Below are 20,106 nucleotides of genomic sequence, written 5' to 3'. Positions count from 1 at the left end.
AATTCCTCCATTAGAAAAAAATTGTCTCTTAGACACATTTCGCGGAAATAACACTGATAGAAAAAAAATCAGCTTTGTAAACGTGAAGCTACAGTCTCTGATTATAAGACTACAGAGGTGTGTATATGCTTAATGGCATCATTAGTTTAAATACCACTACTGAACAATGTAAAACGAAATCGAGAGGATTACATGCGTAGAAACACGTATTAAATAAAATTATTGTAAATGTTATTTATGCAAAAATAAAATAAAATAAAATAAAATGTAAATAAATAACCTGAAACTGCCAAGAGAAAATAAAAAATTCAAACAAGTCAGAACACCATACCTTCATATTTCTCTGCTACACATTAATCACCACACCGTAGAGCTTAAAAACGAAATATATATATGCCAGTAAAGACTAAAATATGTGTTGGCAGGTCTGTTGTTTTCTGCTCACCTGCTGACTCTCAAAGGTCCAGGTGCTGTCAGGTAAAGACGCATCCAGGACACTGATCACCTCCTTAAAGTCTGTGGTGCTGCTGGGCTTAATCAAAGTAAAATCACTGTACTCTGACATTGGAGACATACAGGACCTGAAGGACTGACTCTGAGACAACATGTCTCCTCCCAGGACCTCCACGTACTTTATAGGTCCGTCAGTGTTGAGCTGAATCTGCAGGTTTCTGTTGGGGTTCTTGTAATCATCACAGTCGCTCCGTCTCATGCAGCAACTACCGCTGCTTCTGCTGCTCCTGATGCATTTAACCGCTAAGATGAGAAAAGTCAGCAGAGACAGCACGGACACCGAGGCCAGAGACAGAATCAAATAAAGGGTGATTCTCCCGTTTTTCTTGCTGGGCTCGGTCGCTTTCTGTCGCAGGTCTAAGATGGGCTCATGGAGACCGTCCTCCATGAGGATGGACACCGTGACGGTGGCGGACTGGACCGGCTCCCCGTCGTCCTTGATCTCTATAAGCAGCCTCTGAGAGGAGTCGTCCTGCTCGGACACAGCGCGTTTAGTCCTCACCTCCCCTGTGTACAGATTGACAGTGAACAGAGAGGCGTCTGTGGCCTCCGCCAGTTTGTAGGAGATCCAGGCGTTATGGCCCGAGTCGGCGTCCACGGCCGTCACCTTAGTAACCAGGTGACCCGCTTTAGCCGAGCGGGGCATCCTCTGATGAGAGAGGGAGCCCAGGGCAGCGGAGGACGGGTAAATGACAGCGGGGGCGTTGTCGTTCTGGTCCAGGATAAAAACATGGACAGTGGCGTTGCTGCTGAGAGACGGAGAGCCCTGATCCTTGGCCTGAACCTGAATTTGAAACACCTTCAGTTTCTCATAGTCAAACGAGTGCATGCTGTAGATGCTGCCGTTGTCTGAGTTGATGTAAACGTACGACGACACAGAAACGTCCTGCACTTTAGAGTCCAGTATAGAGTAAGAGATTTTAGCATTTTCAGCAAAATCCAGGTCAGATGCTGATACTGAGTACAGTATAGATCCTGGTACCCCATTCTCTTTTAAATACACATTATAGGAGGGCTGAGTGAATAGGGGAGGGTTGTCATTGACATCGGTGATGCTGACAGGTATAGTTTTCTTACTGGACAGAGGAGGAGAGCCTGAATCAGTGGCTGTTATCTCAATGTTATAGTGTGAGCAGCTCTCTCTGTCTAAAGGACCACTGGTAACCAGTGCGTAGTTATTAGAAAATGATGGTTTCAAAGAGAAGGGAGACCCCTTTGGGAGTTTTACCGTCACTTTTGCGTTATCGCCGGAGTCAAGGTCTCGTGCTCTGAGTAAAGCTACTACTGTACCTCTCGGTGAGTCCTCGGGTACCGGATTTGGTTTTGAAGTGAGAACTATTTCTGGGGCATTGTCATTAATGTCTATTACTACTACTTGCACACGACAGTGGCCCTCCATCTCAGGAACTCCTTTATCTTTCGCAGTAATATCTATCTCATGTATTGCTTTACTTTCATAGTCTAACGGCCCTATTATGGAGATCTCACCTGTATCCGAATCTAAATGAAAAATGGACAACAACGACTGCGGCGTGTGCTCCGCAAATGCATATTCAATCTCACCATTAACACCCTCGTCTGCGTCTGTTGCTTCGACTTTTGCAAGTACAGAACCAGCGGCACCATTTTCATGCACAGTTACATTATACAGCGGCCTTTTGAAAACAGGGACATTGTCGTTGTTGTCGAGTACAGTTACTATAATTTGTGTGGTTCCAGTTTTGACAGGATTGCCTCCGTCTAAAGCTGTCAGTAGTAAATGGTGTACACTTTGTTTCTCTCTGTCAAGTGACTTTTCAAGCACTAGTTCTGGAACCTTTCGATTTCCTGCCAACTCTTTAATTCTTAAACTAAAACATTCGTCTTTGCTCAGTGTATAAGATTTTACAGAATTACTACCAACGTCCAGATCCTGCGCTGTTTCTAAAGGGAAGCGTATTCCTGCGGCAGTAGATTCCGCGATCTTTAAAGATCGCTCTTCTGTTGAAAAAATCGGAGAATTGTCATTTATATCCCTTATTTCCACTTCTATCCGGTGCAATTGTAGCGGATTCTCTGTTACAACCTGCAGAGGCAACACACAGCTGGCGCTTTGTCCGCATAAAGCCTCTCTGTCTATTCTGTCATTCACCACCAGCTCGCCCTTCCCCGCATCCACACTGAAATACTGCTTACCAGCCTCAGAGTCAACTCTCAGTTTACGGTCAAAAACGTCTGATAGTCCCAAACCAAGATCTTTGGCCAGATTTCCTACCACAGAGCCTTGTTTTAGTTCCTCTGGGATGCTGTAACGAGTCTGTCCGTCTATTGTACTCCACAAGAGAAAGAAATGATGCCACCAAAGCGCCTGCCATCTCCAGTCTCGGTATCCCATTCTCTTTGTCATCCCCGGTCCGTTAGAATTATTTCCCGGTGAGGTACTCAAAAACAATACAGCTACCATCCATTGCTACAAAGAACTAATCCAAAACAATGATCCAAAATTGCGTCATATCAAAAAGAGAATAAAGATTTTTCGGTTTAATTCCGAAGAGAGCATCACTCCCTCTCATCCAGCTCATTGCAATGTAAGTGTTTACGGTGCTGAGGCTGCATGGGGGAGGGAGTAGATCTCTTTGTATAGGTCTGCGTTTGATTGGTGCAAAATATCCATCTCTACCCTCCAATAAGAAGGCGGTGAGCAGTGCTGTTAAAGGCACAGCGGCCCTTGAACGAATCTGCCTCGATGCATTAAGAGTGTGCAGGGAAATGACAGGATGGCAGCTGTGACACGTCGCCTATTACGTTACTGCATTCCAAATAAAATACGACAAATATAACAGAAATACTATCTGTGTTCTGATTATTCAAACTTTTGATTAAGCAAATTATTTTTGTAATTTATATCAGAAAAAAAGTAACAGTATTGTGCAGTGAAAGAAATCAGTTTATCCCGGTCATAAGGAAGCCTATTCATGGATTCACTGTCCAGCTGTGTGGTGCTGAAACATAGTATGGTTCATATAGTCGTAAAGACAGCATTCCAAACAGAAACACGCCAACAGAGCTAAAAACAAAATCTGAACTTAGACACGATGTAGAATTTTGTATAAGAAACAAATATTAGGCAGGGTGAAAAGTGAAAATCCACTTTACAGATAGAACCTGCATGAACAGCAAGAGCCCAGCATAATGGTCAGAATGTGCTGACGAAGATGACTGGATTGAAATGAGGACGTGTGGAACATCTCAGTGTCTGGTGTGCATTTGTAAATGGACAATAATGTCTGAAAGAAAGGACAATATAACATGACAATGTGTTATGTTATAAGTTTAAACTACATGTGGGATAGGTAAGAGGGGGAAATGTGTCAAAGTGCACGTTCTGCGAACAAAGCTTAGAAAATAAAGGAAGAAAGAACAAATGTTTGTGGCTTATTACATGTAGCAGGTTGTTTAAATCAAACGAAAACGTCATGCTATCAGAGGGCAGTTCAGAAAAACTATGCAACGACATAAAAATTAAACAGTAGCTCTACTATTGTTTTCTGCTCACCTGCTGGCTCTCAAAGGTCCAGGTGCTGTCAGGTAAAGACGCATCCAGGACACTGATCACCTCCTTAAAGTCTGTGGTGCTGCTGGGCTTAATCAAAGTGAAATCACTGTACTCTGACATTGGAGACATACAGGACCTGAAGGACTGACTCTGAGACAACATGTCTCCTCCCAGGACCTCCACGTACTTTATAGGTCCGTCAGTGTTGAGCTGAATCTGCAGGTTTCTGTTGGGGTTCTTGTAATCATCACAGTCGCTCCGTCTCATGCAGCAACTACCGCTGCTTCTGCTGCTCCTGATGCATTTAACCGCTAAGATGAGAAAAGTCAGCAGAGACAGCACGGACACCGAGGCCAGAGACAGAATCAAATAAAGGGTGATTCTCCCATTTTTCTTGCTGGGCTCGGTCGCTTTCTGTCGCAGGTCTAAGATGGGCTCATGGAGACCGTCCTCCATGAGGATGGACACCGTGACGGTGGCGGACTGGACCGGCTCCCCGTCGTCCTTGATCTCTATAAGCAGCCTCTGAGAGGAGTCGTCCTGCTCGGACACAGCGCGTTTAGTCCTCACCTCCCCTGTGTACAGATTGACAGTGAACAGAGAGGCGTCTGTGGCCTCCGCCAGTTTGTAGGAGATCCAGGCGTTATGGCCCGAGTCAGCGTCCACGGCCGTCACCTTAGTAACCAGGTGACCCGCTTTAGCCGAGCGGGGCATCCTCTGATGAGAGAGGGAGCCCAGGGCAGCGGAGGACGGGTAAATGACAGCGGGGGCGTTGTCGTTCTGGTCCAGGATAAAAACATGGACAGTGGCGTTGCTGCTGAGAGACGGAGAGCCCTGATCCTTGGCCTGAACCTGAATCTGAAACACCTTCAGTTTCTCATAGTCAAACGAGTGCATGCTGTAGATGCTGCCGTTATCTGAGTTGATGTAAACATACGACGACACAGAAACGTCCTGCACTTTAGAGTCCAGTATAGAGTAAGAGATTTTAGCATTTTCAGCAAAATCCAGGTCAGATGCTGATACTGAATACAGTATAGATCCTGGTACCCCATTCTCTTTTAAATACACATTATAGGAGGGAAGAGTGAATAGAGGAGGGTTGTCATTGACATCAGTGATACTGACAGGTATAGTTTTCTTACTGGACAGAGGAGGAGAGCCTGAATCAGTGGCTGTTATCTCAATGTTATACTGAGAGAAACGCTCTCTGTCTAAAGGACCACTGGTAACCAGTGCGTAATTATTAGAAAATGAAGGTTTTAGGGTGAAAGGAGAACCTCTGGGTAGTTGCAGTGTCACTTTGCTATTATTACCGGAATCAGCGTCACGTGCGTTTAGCAAAGCCACCACTGTGCCACTTGGTGCGTCTTCACGCACTGGCTGCGGCTCAGAGGTGAGAATAATTTCTGGAGTGTTATCATTAACATCTACTACATCTATCTGTAAACGACAGTGACTCTCCATCTCAGGAACCCCCTTATCTTTGGCAGTTATTTCGATTTTGTAAGACGTGGCTCTTTCATAATCTAAGTCTCCTTTCAAACGTATTTCCCCCGTTAATGAATTTATCTCAAATACCGATGACACGGAATCCGGTGTCCGCGAGCCAAAAGAAAATTCAACTTCTCCATTTGGTCCCTCGTCAGCATCAGTTGCTGTCATTTTAACAACGAAAGTATCCTTTGGAGTACTCTCGTGTAAGGAAACTTTATATATGTTTTTATCGAAAACTGGAAAATTATCATTTACATCAAGGACTGTGATTGTGATCTGAGAGGTACCAGACATGACTGGGTTCCCCCCGTCTAATGCAGTCAGTAAAAGCCGATGAAGTGCTTTCTTTTCTCTGTCAAGAGGCTTCTCTAACACTAACTCGGGGACTGTTTTACCATCCTCAACTTCTTTCATTTTCAACGTAAAACAGTCGTTTTTAGTCAAAGTGTAAGATTTCACCGAATTGCTCCCAACATCTGAATCCTCTGCGCTCTCCAAAAGAAAACGAGCCCCCACTGCTGCAGATTCTGCGATTTTCAGAGACATTTCTTTTGTGTGAAATCTCGGAGAATTATCATTTATATCTTTTATTTCTACCTCAATCCGATGTAAATTTAGAGGGTTTTCAAGAACGATCTGCAGAGGTAACACACAGCTGGCGCTTTGTCCGCATAAAGCCTCTCTGTCTATTCTGTCATTCACCAACAGCTCGCCCTTCCCCGCATCCACACTGAAATACTGCTCACCAGCCTCAGAGGCGACTCGCAGTTTACGGTCAAAAATATCTGAAAGTCCCAAACCAAGATCTTTGGCCAGATTTCCTACCACAGAGCCTTGTTTTAGTTCCTCCGGGATGCTGTAACGAGTTTGTCCGTCTATTGTACTCCACAAGAAAAAGAAATGATGCCACCAAAGCGCCTGCCATCTCCAGTCTCGGTATCCCATTCTCTTTGTCATCCCCGGTCAGTTAGAATATGTTATTTCCCATCGAGAAAATCGAAAATAATATCCAATTCCAACAGAGACTTAGCTACTCCCATAAACATATATAAAGTATTTTTGTTCATGGCTGAAACTTAAATGAACGATTTCGGTTCCATCTCTGAGATATGAACGCATCATCCACCGTCCTCCAGCTCTTTGCATTGTTAACGTTTGTGGTGCTGAGACTGCAAAGGGGGAGGGGGTAGATCTCTTTGTACAGTTCTGTATGCGATTGGCTCACAGCATCCACCACTAACATCCAATAGGAAGGGGCATGAGCATAGCATTTAAAGACACAGCTGCGCTCATGAGAATGGGCACAGAAGCACCGCTGCGTGTGATAAGAGCCATGTGATACCTCTGGTTTAAAAACTATGCTGCTGAAACATTTTGACATTCATATAATCAGAGAAAATTTACGTTCACAGCAACGAACATGCACCAAATTAACAGACCTGGTACAAACCTCATGTTTGACAGGTTAAAAGTCGTTTTTAAAAGTAAAAAATCATTAATTTTGCTCATATTAAAAATGAAAATAAATAAAACGTTTGCCACCATGATAAAACCAAGGTACACGGACCTTCTTTTCACTGCCAAAGCTTTTTGACAATTGCGAGTTGCTGAAGCAATGAAATTCGGAGTTGATGAATCAAATTATTGACTGCGCACTTAATAACAGCATTAACTGAGTCTGCACTTGAAAAATACAGTACCACAGAGCTCACTGTATATTTTTATCAGCATAAAAGGAAGGTGAAAAGATCGGCTTGAAGTTTTTGCTATAAAACAGGATTATCAGACAACAAACAAAAAAACTGATATGTCATTTAAATATGGAAAATGAACCAACATGTGATGGAAAGTCAAAATAACCCGTCAGCTGCTCACCTGCTGGCTCTCAAAGGTCCAGGTGCTGTCAGGTAAAGACGCATCCAGGACACTGATCACCTCCTTAAAGTCTGTGGTGCTGCTGGGCTTAATCAAAGTGAAATCACTGTACTCTGACATTGGAGACATACAGGATCTGAAGGACTGACTCTGAGACAACATGTCTCCTCCCAGGACCTCCACGTACTTTATAGGTCCGTCAGTGTTGAGCTGAATCTGCAGGTTTCTGTTGGGGTTCTTGTAATCATCACAGTCGCTCCGTCTCATGCAGCAACTACCGCTGCTTCTGCTGCTCCTGATGCATTTAACCGCTAAGATGAGAAAAGTCAGCAGAGACAGCACGGACACCGAGGCCAGAGACAGAATCAAATAAAGGGTGATTCTCCCGTTTTTCTTGTTGGGCTCGGTCGCTTTCTGTCGCAGGTCTAAGATGGGCTCATGGAGACCGTCCTCCATGAGGATGGACACCGTGACGGTGGCGGACTGGACCGGTTCCCCGTCGTCCTTGATCTCTATAAGCAGCCTCTGAGAGGAGTCGTCCTGCTCGGACACAGCGCGTTTAGTCCTCACCTCCCCTGTGTACAGATTGACAGTGAACAGAGAGGCGTCTGTGGCCTCCGCCAGTTTGTAGGAGATCCAGGCGTTATGGCCCGAGTCAGCGTCCACGGCCGTCACCTTAGTAACCAGGTGACCCGCTTTAGCCGAGCGGGGCATCCTCTGATGAGAGAGGGAGCCCAGGGCAGCGGAGGACGGGTAAATAACAGCGGGGGCGTTGTCGTTCTGGTCCAGGATAAAAACATGGACAGTGGCGTTGCTGCTGAGAGACGGCGAGCCCTGATCCTTGGCCTGAACCTGAATCTGAAACACCTTCAGTTTCTCATAGTCAAACGAGTGCATGCTGTAGATGCTGCCGTTATCTGAGTTGATGTAAACATACGACGACACAGAAACGTCCTGCACTTTAGAGTCCAGTATAGAGTAAGAGATTTTAGCATTTTCAGCAAAATCCAGGTCAGATGCTGATACTGAGTACAGTATAGATCCTGGTACCCCATTCTCTTTTAAATACACATTATAGGAGGGATGAGTGAATAGAGGAGGGTTGTCATTGACATCAGTGATGCTGACAGGTATAGTTTTCTTACTGGACAGAGGAGGAGAGCCTGAATCAGTGGCTGTTATCTCAATGTTATACTGAGAGAAACGCTCTCTGTCTAAAGCACCACTGGTAACCAGTGCATAATTATTAGAAAATGATGGTTTCAGAGTAAAAGGAGAACCTTTGGGAAGATGTAACGTCACTTTACCGTTATCACCGGAATCAAGATCACGGACACTTAGCAAAGCCACAACTGTACCACTGCGAGAGTCTTCGGGCACAGGATTGGGTTTTGAAGTCAGCACAATTTCTGGGGCATTATCATTAACGTCTATAACATCCACCTGCACACTGCAATGGCCCTCCATTTTAGGGAAGCCTTTGTCTTTTGCACTTACATCTATTCGATATGAGGTTTGGGTTTCGTGGTCTAACTGTTGTTTCAAATAAATATCTCCAGTCAAGGCATCGATATGAAACAATGCCAGCACCGATGGTGGTGTGTGTATACCAAGCGAGTACTCAATTTCTCCATTTGCACCCTCATCTATGTCAGTTGCTTTTGTTGCAATTACAAAGGAGCCGTTTGCGCTGTTTTCTTGAACAGCAATTTTATAAAAATTATTTTCGAATAGTGGCACATTATCGTTAATATCAAGCACAGTTATAGTTATCTTCGATGTTCCAGACTTGGCCGGGTTTCCTCCGTCCATAGCTGTAAGAAACAAATTGTGAATCGCCTTTTTCTCACGATCTAATGATTTATTTAACACTAATTCGGGTATTTTCCTTCCATTTTCAATTTCCTTTACTTTCAAAATAAAGGAATCATCTTTGCTTAGTGTATAAGTCTTTAATCCGTTACTGCCAACATCGGGATCCTCTGCACTCTCTAAGGGAAAACGCACACCTACAACGGTGGATTCAGCAATTTCTATAACATGATCGCTTTTGAGAAAACTCGGAGCATTGTCATTTACGTCTCTTATTTCCACTTCTATGCGGTGTAACTGTAACGGGTTCTCCACTACAACCTGCAGAGGTAGAACACAGCTGGCGCTTTGTCCGCATAAAGCCTCTCTGTCTATTCTGTCATTCACCACCAGCTCGCCCTTCCCCGCATCCACACTGAAATACTGCTCACCAGCCTCAGAGGCGACTCGCAGTTTACGGTCAAAAATCTCTGAAAGTCCCAAACCAAGATCTTTGGCCAGATTTCCTACCACAGAGCCTCGTTCCAGCTCCTCCGGGATGCTGTAACGAGTCTGTCCGTCTATTGTACTCCACAAGAGAAAGAAATGATGCCACCAAAGCGCCTGCCACCTCCAGTCTCGGTATCCCATTCTCTTTGTCATCCCCGGTCCGTTACCATAAGACGTTATTTCCCATCGACATAATATTTAGAATAAAAAGGTCAACGTGAAAATCCATCAACGATGAACTCGCTGCACTCCAAATATATCCATGTTCATGCATCGTGAGATTTAGATTAAAATTACATTATAAGATCTGCGTATGAAAACGCATCCTCCTCTCCTCTCGGGTTAGAGCAATGCACTGGCTACAGTGTTGAAGTGAATGGGGGAGGGAGTAGATCTCTTTGTACAACTGCTCGTGCTATTGGTGCACAGCATCTAACCTACATCCAATAAGCTCTAAACAGAGATGTGTTACAGACCCAGCAGTGCAATTCAAGAATGAGTGCAATGGCATAATGGGGCGCTTCTTACAATGACTAATCAAAAATAAGATGATTTTCGTTCTACTTTATTTTGACTATTATTGTTTTAAAAAATTATTGGAAATGTATTCATACTGCAATTTACATGACTACATTCACATCCGTTTTGCAAGATGTGTAAATATGAACTCCACACTCACATTGTAATAGAGAAAGAAAGAAAGAAAGAAAGAAATATAATCTCCAGTACATACTGAGATTTAACTTTGATAGTTTATACTATGAATCACTGACAATTCCTGAAAAGCGACGGACCTGCTTACGTTACGTCGCCGTTTCAACCATACAATCACCAAGTCCCACCCTAGGCGCTTTCTGTCTGAAAAAACTGAACAAGCATATAACATCTGGGAGGCAAACGTATGTCAAAATGATGCATATGGACCGAAATTCATCTACGAGAAAAAAAAGATGGCTCATCGTTCTTTCGTTGTTATTTTTCAGTGTTTAGTTACAATGTTCAGTTGCATGTGTGTAGAAATAAAACAAGATTATGAGACAAAATATGTCAGGGAGAGTCGTATTGGTTCGTCTTATGTCGCTTATGAAAATAAAACCTTTCGAGGACAGACAGGATATGAAATACGAGAAAATCAAAGGGATTTTGCGCGAGAATGTACAAATAGAAGATTATTTTTACTCTCTGCTCACCTGCTGGCTCTCGAAGGTCCAGGTGCTGTCAGGTAAAGACGCATCCAAGACACTGATCACCTCCTTAAAGTCTGTGGTGCTGCTGGGCTTAATCAAAGTGAAATCACTGTACTCTGACATTGGAGACATGCAGGACCTGAAGGACTGACTCTGAGACAACATGTCTCCTCCCAGGACCTCCACGTACTTTATAGGTCCGTCAGTGTTGAGCTGAATCTGCAGGTTTCTGTTGGGGTTCTTGTAATCATCACAGTCGCTCCGTCTCACGCAGCAACTACCGCTGCTTCTGCTGCTCCTGATGCATTTAACCGCTAAGATGAGAAAAGTCAGCAGAGACAGCACGGACACCGAGGCCAGAGACAGAATCAAATAAAGGGTGATTCTGCCATTTTTCTTGCTGGGCTCGGTCGCTTTCTGTCGCAGGTCTAAGATGGGCTCATGGAGACCGTCCTCCATGAGGATGGACACCGTGATGGTGGCGGACTGGACCGGTTCCCCGTCGTCCTTGATCTCTATAAGCAGCCTCTGAGAGGAGTCGTCCCGCTCGGACACAGCGCGTTTAGTCCTCACCTCCCCTGTGTACAGATTGACGGTGAACAGAGAGGCGTCTGTGGCCTCTGCCAGTTTGTAGGAGATCCAGGCGTTATGGCCCGAGTCAGCGTCCACGGCCGTCACCTTAGTAACCAGGTGACCCGCTTTAGCCGAGCGGGGCATCCTCTGATGAGAGAGGGAGCCCAGGGCAGCGGAGGACGGGTAAATAACAGCGGGGGCGTTGTCGTTCTGGTCCAGGATAAAAACATGGACTGTGGCGTTGCTGCTGAGAGACGGAGAGCCCTGATCCTTGGCCTGAACCTGAATCTGAAACACCTTCAGTTTCTCATAGTCAAACGAGTGCATGCTGTAGATGCTGCCGTTATCTGAGTTGATGTAAACATACGACGACACAGAAACGTCCTGCACTTTAGAGTCCAGTATAGAGTAAGAGATTTTAGCATTTTCACCAAAATCCAGGTCAGATGCTGATACTGAGTACAGTATAGATCCTGGTACCCCATTCTCTTTTAAATACACATTATAGGAGGGCTGAGTGAATAGAGGAGGGTTGTCATTGACATCAGTGATGGTGACAGGTATAGTTTTCTTACTGGACAGAGGAGGAGAGCCTGAATCAGTGGCTGTTATCTCAATGTTATAGTGAGAAAAGCTCTCTCGGTCTAAATGACCACTGGTAACCAGTTCATAATTATTAGAAAATGAGGGTTTTAGAGTGAAAGGAGAGCGTGTGGGAAGCTTTAACGCCACTTTACCGTTAACACCAGAGTCAAGGTCCCGTGCACTGATCAAAGCCACGACCGTGCCACTTGGTGCGTCCTCACGCACAGGACTGGGTTTTGAAGTGAGCACAATTTCTGGAGCATTATCATTTATGTCCTCTACGTCCACCTGTACACGACAATGACCCTCCATTTCGGGGACGCCTTTGTCTTTAGCGATTATATCGATAAGGTATGATTTAGAGCTTTCATAATCTAGCATTCCTTTCAATACAATTTCTCCTGTTATCTCGTTGATTTCAAATGTAGATAACACAAAGTCTGGAGTTCGGGACCCGAAAGAATATTTAACTTCACTATTAACACCATCGTCAGCATCTGTGGCTGTAAGTTTGACCACAAATGTTCCTTTGGTGCTGTTCTCCTTTAAAGAGACTTTGTATTCATTTTCGCTGAACACTGGGAAATTGTCATTAGCATCAAGCACAGTAATGGTGATCTTACAGGTTCCTGATGTGGCTGGGTTTCCTCCATCTAATGCTGTCAACAGCAGCTGATGGAGAGAATTCTTCTCCCGGTCTAATGGCTTTTCTAACACTAATTCTGGGACCGCTTTACCATTTTTCGTGTCTTTAAATTTTAGAGAAAAATAATCATTTTTGCTCAGAGAGTAGGTTTTCAAAGAATTGCTTCCAACATCGGGGTCCTCTGCGCTCTCCAAGGGAAAACGTTTGCCAAGCGCAACTGATTCTGGGATTTTAAGATTTATCTCTTGGGTAAGAAAACTAGGATGATTGTCATTTATGTCTCTTATTTCCACTTCAATTCGATGAGACTGCAAAGGATTTTCAACAACTACTTGCAGAGGTAGAACACAGCTGGCGCTTTGTCCGCATAAAGCCTCTCTGTCTATTCTGTCACTCACCACCAGCTCGCCCTTCCCCGCATCCACACTGAAATACTGCTCACCAGCCTCAGAGGCGACTCGCAGTTTACGGTCAAAAATCTCAGACAGTCCCAAACCAAGATCTTTGGCTAGATTTCCTACCACAGAGCCTTGTTTTAGTTCCTCTGGGATGCTGTAACGAGTCTGTCCGTCTATTGTACTCCACAAGAGAAAGAAATTATACCACCAAAGCGCCTGCCATCTCCAGTCTCGATATCCCATTCTCTTTGTCATCCTTGGTCCGTTATAACACATTAATTCCAAACGAGATCTTGTTTATAGCACTGCTGGAATCCATTACAGTAGGAAATACTCCCAAAGAAAAAATACCAGAGTGTCTGAGCATGGTTGGAAGCTAAAATCTAAATGTTTAAATCTTAGAAAATGCGAGCTCATTGCTGTCTCTCCTCTAGCTCATTGCATTGTAAGTGTTACACCGCTGAGGCTGCACGGGGGGCAGGGACTAGATTGCTTTGTACAGTTCTGACTCCTATTGGTGCACAGCGTCCGTTTCCACCATCCAATGAGAGAGAAACCGATCTACACTCTTAAAGCGGCAGCTTTTACTCTCTTCCTCAGCTTACATTTGGGCTCACTGTAACACATTATCAGTGAATGTCAAATATGAGGAAACCCTGTCACTGCCACATATAAGACAAAGAAAACCCAACTGTCAGTGAGAACCTCAAATAAACTGAAGTCAGTAACAATTAAATAGAATTTTGCATCACAAAAAAAGTATAAAAAATAATAAACAATTATGTCCTGTCAGTATCATTTTAGAGAGTGAAGAGATTCACACAGTTCTAACTCGAAACGTTAGAGGCTGCATTTCACAGTCGCTGTCCGCACTCATAGTGCTGAACTCTTCAAATGTATGCGTGTAACACTGAATTACACCATACACCAGTCAGGATAGATGAGTTTACAGAACCGTTTCGATAGCTGATTGATATTCATGACAGATTATAACATATTTGAGAGTTTCTTGTATGGAATAAAAAACCGCCTTAATAGTTAATCTGCTCACCTGCTGGCTCTCGAAGGTCCAGGTGCTGTCAGGTAAAGACGCATCCAAGACACTGATCACCTCCTTAAAGTCTGTGGTGCTGCTGGGCTTAATCAAAGTGAAATCACTGTACTCTGACATCGGAGACATACAGGACCTGAAGGACTGACTCTGAGACAACATGTCTCCTCCCAGGACCTCCACGTACTTTATAGGTCCGTCAGTGTTGAGCTGAATCTGCAGGTTTCTGTTGGGGTTCTTGTAATCATCACAGTCGCTCCGTCTCATGCAGCAACTACCGCTGCTTCTGCTGCTCCTGATGCATTTAACCGCTAAGATGAGAAAAGTCAGCAGAGACAGCACGGACACCGAGGCCAGAGACAGAATCAAATAAAGGGTGATTCTCCCGTTTTTCTTGCTGGGCTCGGTCGCTTTCTGTCGCAGGTCTAAGATGGGCTCGTGGAGACCGTCCTCCATGAGGATGGACACCGTGACGGTGGCGGACTGGACCGGCTCCCCGTCATCCTTGATCTCTATTATCAGCCTCTGAGAGGAGTCGTCCTGCTCGGACACAGCGCGTTTAGTCCTCACCTCCCCTGTGTACAGATTGACAGTGAACAGAGAGGCGTCTGTGGCCTCCGCCAGTTTGTAGGAGATCCAGGCGTTATGGCCCGAGTCGGCGTCCACGGCCGTCACCTTAGTAACCAGGTGACCCGCTTTAGCCGAGCGGGGCATCCTCTGATGAGAGAGGGAGCCCAGGGCAGCGGAGGACGGGTAAATAACAGCGGGGGCGTTGTCGTTCTGGTCCAGGATAAAAACATGGACAGTGGCGTTGCTGCTGAGAGACGGAGAGCCCTGATCCTTGGCCTGAACCTGAATCTGAAACACCTTCAGTTTCTCATAATCGAACGAGTGCATGCTGTAGATGCTGCCGTTATCTGAGTTGATGTAAACATACGACGACACAGAAACGTCCTGCACTTTAGAGTCCAGTATAGAGTAAGAGATTTTAGCATTTTCACCAAAATCCAGGTCAGATGCTGATACTGAGTACAGTATAGATCCTGGTACCCCATTCTCTTTTAAATACACATTATAGGAGGGCTGAGTGAATACAGGAGGGTTGTCATTCACATCACTGATGGTGACAGGTATAGTTTTTTTACTGGACAGAGGAGGAGAGCCTGAATCAGTGGCTGTTATCTCAATGCGATAGTCGGAGATTCTCTCTCGATCTAAAATACCATTGGTAACCAGTGCGTAATTCTGGGAAAACGAGGGTTTGAGGGCAAACTGAGATTTCTTAGGGAGCTGTAATGTTACTTTACCGTTATCACCAGAGTCAAGGTCTCGGGCACTAAGCAGAGCTACTACTGTGCCATTAGGTGAGTCTTCACGCACTGGCTTTGGATGAGAGGTGAGTATTATTTCTGGAGCATTATCGTTAACATCTAAAACTTCAATATGCACAGTGCAGTGCCCCTCCATTCTCGGACTGCCTTTATCTTTTGCACTTATGTCTATTTCAAAATTTGAAGTTGATTCGAAATCTAGTTTACCTTTAAGAAATATTGTTCCCGATTGATGATCAACACTAAAAGCAGAGAGAACAGCATCTGATGTGTGCGCTCCAAACGAGTATTCTATTTCTCCATTTTGACCATCGTCCATATCTGTCGCTTTTGTTTGTACAATCATTGCACCTTCTGCAGCATTTTCACTAATAGATACTTTATACAAGGTTTTCTCGAAAGTTGGAACATTATCATTGTTGTCAAGAACTTTAATAGATATTTGAGCGGTTCCTGATCTCACTGGGTTGCCTCCGTCCAGAGCTGTCAAAAGAAGCTTATGAACAGGCTTTTTCTCTCTATCTAAAAGTTTAGCTAAAATCAATTCAGGGACTTTCCTCCCACCGGCAACTTCTTTAACTCTAATGCTAAAACATTCGTCTTTACTGAGAGTGTATGACTTCAACGAATTACTGCCAACATCTGGGTCTATAGCGCTTTCTAAAGGAAATCGAACCCCTACAACTGTAGATTCCGCAATCTCCAGTGCGATATCATTTGATGGGAATCTGGGCGCATTGTCATTAATGTCTTGTATTTCAACCTCAACACGAAAAAGCTGTAATGGATCTTCAATTACAACCTGCAGAGGCAGAACACAGCTGGCGCTTTGTCCGCATAAAGCCTCTCTGTCTATTCTGTCATTCACCACCAGCTCGCCCTTCCCCGCATCCACACTGAAATACTGCTCACCAGCCTCAGAGGCGACTCGCAGTTTACGGTCAAAAATCTCAGAAAGCCCCAAACCAAGATCTTTGGCTAGATTTCCTACCACAGATCCTTGTTTTAGTTCCTCGGGGATGCTGTAACGAGTCTGTCCGTCTATTGTACTCCACAAGAGAAAGAAATTATGCCACCAAAGCGCCTGCCATCTCCAGTCTCGGTATCCTATTGTCTTTGTCATTCTTGGTCCGTTATAACACATTAATTCCAATCGACGTGGTGCGTAGAAAAATCCAGAAATCTATAATTGCGGACATTATTCCCACAGAACACCTTTCACAAATTACTGACCATGGATGTGAATCGAAATATGCAATTTTCATACTGGAAAACACGAACTCATTGCTGTCTCTCCTCTAGCTCTTTGCTGTCTAAGTGTTGCAGCGCCGAGGCTGCATGGGGGCAGGGACTAGATTGCTTTGTACAGTTGTGAATCCTATTGGTGCACAGCATCCTTCTCCACCATCCAATGAGAGAGAAACTGATCGACACTCTTAAAGATACAGCATTCATTGCCCTTCACTCTAACCAAATGCAAGTATGAGAGTTGTGGGAAGTTAAAGAAAGGAAAGACAGAAATGAAACAGACCTGGCTAAAATAACTTCAGATTTAAACATTCACCATCTCCACAGTGAAGTCTTTTCTTTAGTTGAACAACATTTTTCCTGAAACTTTTATCAACAATAGAGACAAACCATACGCTACCTCAACCATGAGCCTGTGGTATGAGCATCCCACTAAGAGTCGCTGTCCACTGTCGTGGTGCTGAACTATTAAAATGGCTGTGGAAATGTGCGTTTGTGTGGATGTCTTAGATAGATAGATAGATAGATAGATAGATGACAGACAGACAGACAGACAGACAGACAGAGACAGACAGACAGACAGACAGACAGATAGATAGATAGATAGATAGATAGATAGATAGATAGATAGATAGATAGATAGTTTCGACAGCTTCATAACAGACTATATTATGAGCCATGCTGTTTTATTATTACAATCAATGGCTGTTTGCTGCTCACCTGCTGGCTCTCAAAGGTCCAGGTGCTGTCAGGTAAAGACGCATCCAAGACACTGATCACCTCCTTAAAGTCTGTGGTGCTGCTGGGCTTAATCAAAGTGAAATCACTGTACTCTGACATTGGAGACATACAGGACCTGAAGGACTGACTCTGAGACAACATGTCTCCTCCCAGGACCTCCACGTACTTTATAGGTCCGTCAGTGTTGAGCTGAATCTGCAGGTTTCTGTTGGGGTTCTTGTAATCATCACAGTCGCTCCGTCTCATGCAGCAACTACCGCTGCTTCTGCTGCTCCTGATGCATTTAACCGCTAAGATGAGAAAAGTCAGCAGAGCCAGTACGGACACCGAGGCCAGAGACAGAATCAAATAAAGGGTGATTCTCCCGTTTTTCTTGCTGGGCTCGGTCGCTTTCTGTCGCAGGTCTAAGATGGGCTCATGGAGACCGTCCTCCATGAGGATGGACACCGTGACGGTGGCGGACTGGACCGGTTCCCCGTCGTCCTTGATCTCTATAAGCAGCCTCTGAGAGGAGTCGTCCTGCTCGGACACAGCGCGTTTAGTCCTCACCTCCCCTGTGTACAGATTGACAGTGAACAGAGAGGCGTCTGTGGCCTCCGCCAGTTTGTAGGAGATCCAGGCGTTATGGCCCGAGTCGGCGTCCACGGCCGTCACCTTAGTAACCAGGTGACCCGCTTTAGCCGAGCGGGGCATCCTTTGATGAGAGAGGGAGCCCAGGGCAGCGGAGGACGGGTAAATGACAGCAGGGGCGTTGTCGTTCTGGTCCAGGATAAAAACATGGACAGTGGCGTTGCTGCTGAGAGACGGAGAGCCCTGATCCTTGGCCTGAACCTGAATTTGAAACACCTTCAGCTTCTCATAGTCAAACGAGTGCATGCTGTAGATGCTGCCGTTATCTGAGTTGATGTAAACATACGACGACACAGAAACTTCCTGCACTTTAGAGTCCAAGATGGAGTACGAAATCTTCGCGTTGTCACCCGAATCAGAGTCCGATGCTGACACTGAGCACAAAATTCTCCCGGGAGGATGGTTCTCTTTTACATAAACGACATAAGAAGGCTGAGAGAAAACTGGTGGGTTGTCATTCACATCTAACAATTCAACAAGTATAATTTTTTCACTCGATAATGGGGGCTTTCCAGAATCAGTAGCACTTATCTTGACACTGTACTGTCCGTTTTTTTCACGGTCCAGTGGTCCGTTAGTAACTAATGAGTAATGGTTAGAGACCGATGGATTTAACTTAAAGGGGTATTTGGAAGACACGACTAACGTAACCTTGCCGTTGTCACCTGAATCTGGGTCTCTTGCACTTATTAATGCAATAACTGTTCCGACAGCAGAGTCTTCTGGAACAGGTGTTGTTAAAGAGGTCACAATTATTTCAGGAACATTGTCGTTAATGTCAGCTATTTTAATCTCGACGCCACAGTGTCCGTCCATCTTAGGGTTGCCTTTGTCTTTAGCAGTTATGTCAAATCTGTGTAAAGAGTTTGTTTCATGGTCTAATTTTCCTTTGACAACAATAGCTCCAGTAGATGGTTCAATGTCAAATAATGATAAAATTAGATCCGTAGTTTGTTCTGCAAAAAAGTATTCTACTTCTCCGTTTAGTCCTTCATCTGCATCTGTAGCTTTAACGTGCAGTATTTCAGTTCCAGGTGTTGCCTTTTCGCTGACATTAGCCTCATACACCTGTTTCTCAAACTGTGGCGCATTGTCATTGTTGTCAAGTACTATAACTGTAATGTCAGATGTCCCTGAGCGCACCGGGTCACCGCCATCTACAGCAGTGAGAATAAGATTATGTACAGGCAGCTTTTCTCGATCCAGAGGTTTTTCGAGAACCAGTTCAGGGATTTTTCTTCCGTCCTTGTGGTTTTTAACGGTCAATTTGAAATTGTCGTTTTTACTTATGAGATAAGAGCGTACAGAATTAGTGCCTACATCAGGATCCTGTGCACTTTCTAAAGGAAATCGCGCGCCTGGATTGACCAGCTCTGCAATTTTCAACACTTTCTCTTTAGTAAGAAAACTAGGAGAATTATCGTTTGTATCTTGTATTTCAATCTCGACTCTATGCAGCTGTAGGGGGTTGTCTATAACCAGCTCCAAAGGCAGCAAACATGACGGTCTTTGTCCACACAATTCCTCCCTATCTATCCTGTCAATCACCACCAGTTCTCCCTTCCCCAAGTCCACACTGAAATACTGCTTACCAGCTTCCGAGGTTATCCGCAATTTACGTCGGTACAGTTCAGATACAACCAAACCCAAATCTTTGGCAAGATTTCCTACCACAGTGCCCTGTTTCAGTTCCTCCGGGATGCTGTAGCGAGTCTGCCCATCTATTGTACTCCACAATAGAAAGAAATGATGCCACCACAAAAAAACCTGCCATGCAGGCAGTTTTTTCCGCATTATTCCTCGTTCCATAAATCCCATTTCTTTTCGATCCAATCACGAATTCTTAAAAAATTAGGAAGAGAAGGTCTATAATCCAATGTAAATGTGTCCTCATACATAACAGTGACAGTCATGCTTTGTGTCTGCATATCCCTCCCCTCCTTTGCAGAGCATCGCAATGATCAGGACGCTGAAGCTCCTCGATGAGACGGAGTA

The 20,106-nt window shown here is 44.7% G+C and overlaps 7 protein-coding genes across 15 annotated transcripts in view; all 7 read right to left on the bottom strand.

Annotated features, from left to right (window-relative positions):
• The window catches only part of LOC121188170 (protocadherin gamma-A4-like), a 205,088-nt gene that overhangs the window by 22,995 nt on the left and 161,987 nt on the right, over positions 1-20,106 (bottom strand). The window lies entirely within an intron of this gene.
• Positions 407-2,905, bottom strand: LOC121188895 (protocadherin gamma-C5-like). The gene has a single exon (XM_041048841.1). The coding sequence runs from the start codon at positions 2,897-2,899 to the stop codon at positions 407-409; it is 2,493 nt and encodes an 830-aa protein (XP_040904775.1). The 5' UTR covers positions 2,900-2,905.
• LOC121188183 (protocadherin gamma-C5-like) lies at positions 4,031-6,520 on the bottom strand. The gene has a single exon (XM_041047795.1). The coding sequence runs from the start codon at positions 6,500-6,502 to the stop codon at positions 4,031-4,033; it is 2,472 nt and encodes an 823-aa protein (XP_040903729.1). The 5' UTR covers positions 6,503-6,520.
• On the bottom strand, positions 7,409-9,913 carry LOC121188894 (protocadherin gamma-C5-like). Its single transcript, XM_041048840.1, has one exon. It carries the CDS (start codon positions 9,872-9,874, stop codon positions 7,409-7,411), a length of 2,466 nt encoding a protein of 821 aa, XP_040904774.1. The 5' UTR covers positions 9,875-9,913.
• On the bottom strand, positions 10,897-13,386 carry LOC121188171 (protocadherin gamma-C5-like). The gene has a single exon (XM_041047783.1). It carries the CDS (start codon positions 13,384-13,386, stop codon positions 10,897-10,899), a length of 2,490 nt encoding a protein of 829 aa, XP_040903717.1.
• On the bottom strand, positions 14,057-16,636 carry LOC121188892 (protocadherin gamma-C5-like). The gene has a single exon (XM_041048839.1). It carries the CDS (start codon positions 16,634-16,636, stop codon positions 14,057-14,059), a length of 2,580 nt encoding a protein of 859 aa, XP_040904773.1.
• LOC121188891 (protocadherin gamma-C5-like) lies at positions 17,410-19,929 on the bottom strand. Its single transcript, XM_041048838.1, has one exon. It carries the CDS (start codon positions 19,927-19,929, stop codon positions 17,410-17,412), a length of 2,520 nt encoding a protein of 839 aa, XP_040904772.1.

Source organism: Toxotes jaculatrix, chromosome 10 (genome assembly GCF_017976425.1).
Source record: "Toxotes jaculatrix isolate fToxJac2 chromosome 10, fToxJac2.pri, whole genome shotgun sequence".
In the NCBI taxonomy this organism is placed as follows: domain Eukaryota; kingdom Metazoa; phylum Chordata; class Actinopteri; family Toxotidae; genus Toxotes; species Toxotes jaculatrix.
The sequence above is the reverse complement of the archived record's forward strand: the minus strand, read 5'-3'. Positions and strand labels throughout refer to the sequence as shown.

Coding starts and splice junctions, on each gene's coding strand:
- LOC121188892 (XM_041048839.1), bottom strand. CDS start 16,636: ATGTGTTATAACGGACCAAGAATGACAAAGACAATAGGATACCGAGAC.
- LOC121188895 (XM_041048841.1), bottom strand. CDS start 2,899: ATGACAAAGAGAATGGGATACCGAGACTGGAGATGGCAGGCGCTTTGG.
- LOC121188183 (XM_041047795.1), bottom strand. CDS start 6,502: ATGACAAAGAGAATGGGATACCGAGACTGGAGATGGCAGGCGCTTTGG.
- LOC121188891 (XM_041048838.1), bottom strand. CDS start 19,929: ATGGGATTTATGGAACGAGGAATAATGCGGAAAAAACTGCCTGCATGG.
- LOC121188171 (XM_041047783.1), bottom strand. CDS start 13,386: ATGTGTTATAACGGACCAAGGATGACAAAGAGAATGGGATATCGAGAC.
- LOC121188894 (XM_041048840.1), bottom strand. CDS start 9,874: ATGACAAAGAGAATGGGATACCGAGACTGGAGGTGGCAGGCGCTTTGG.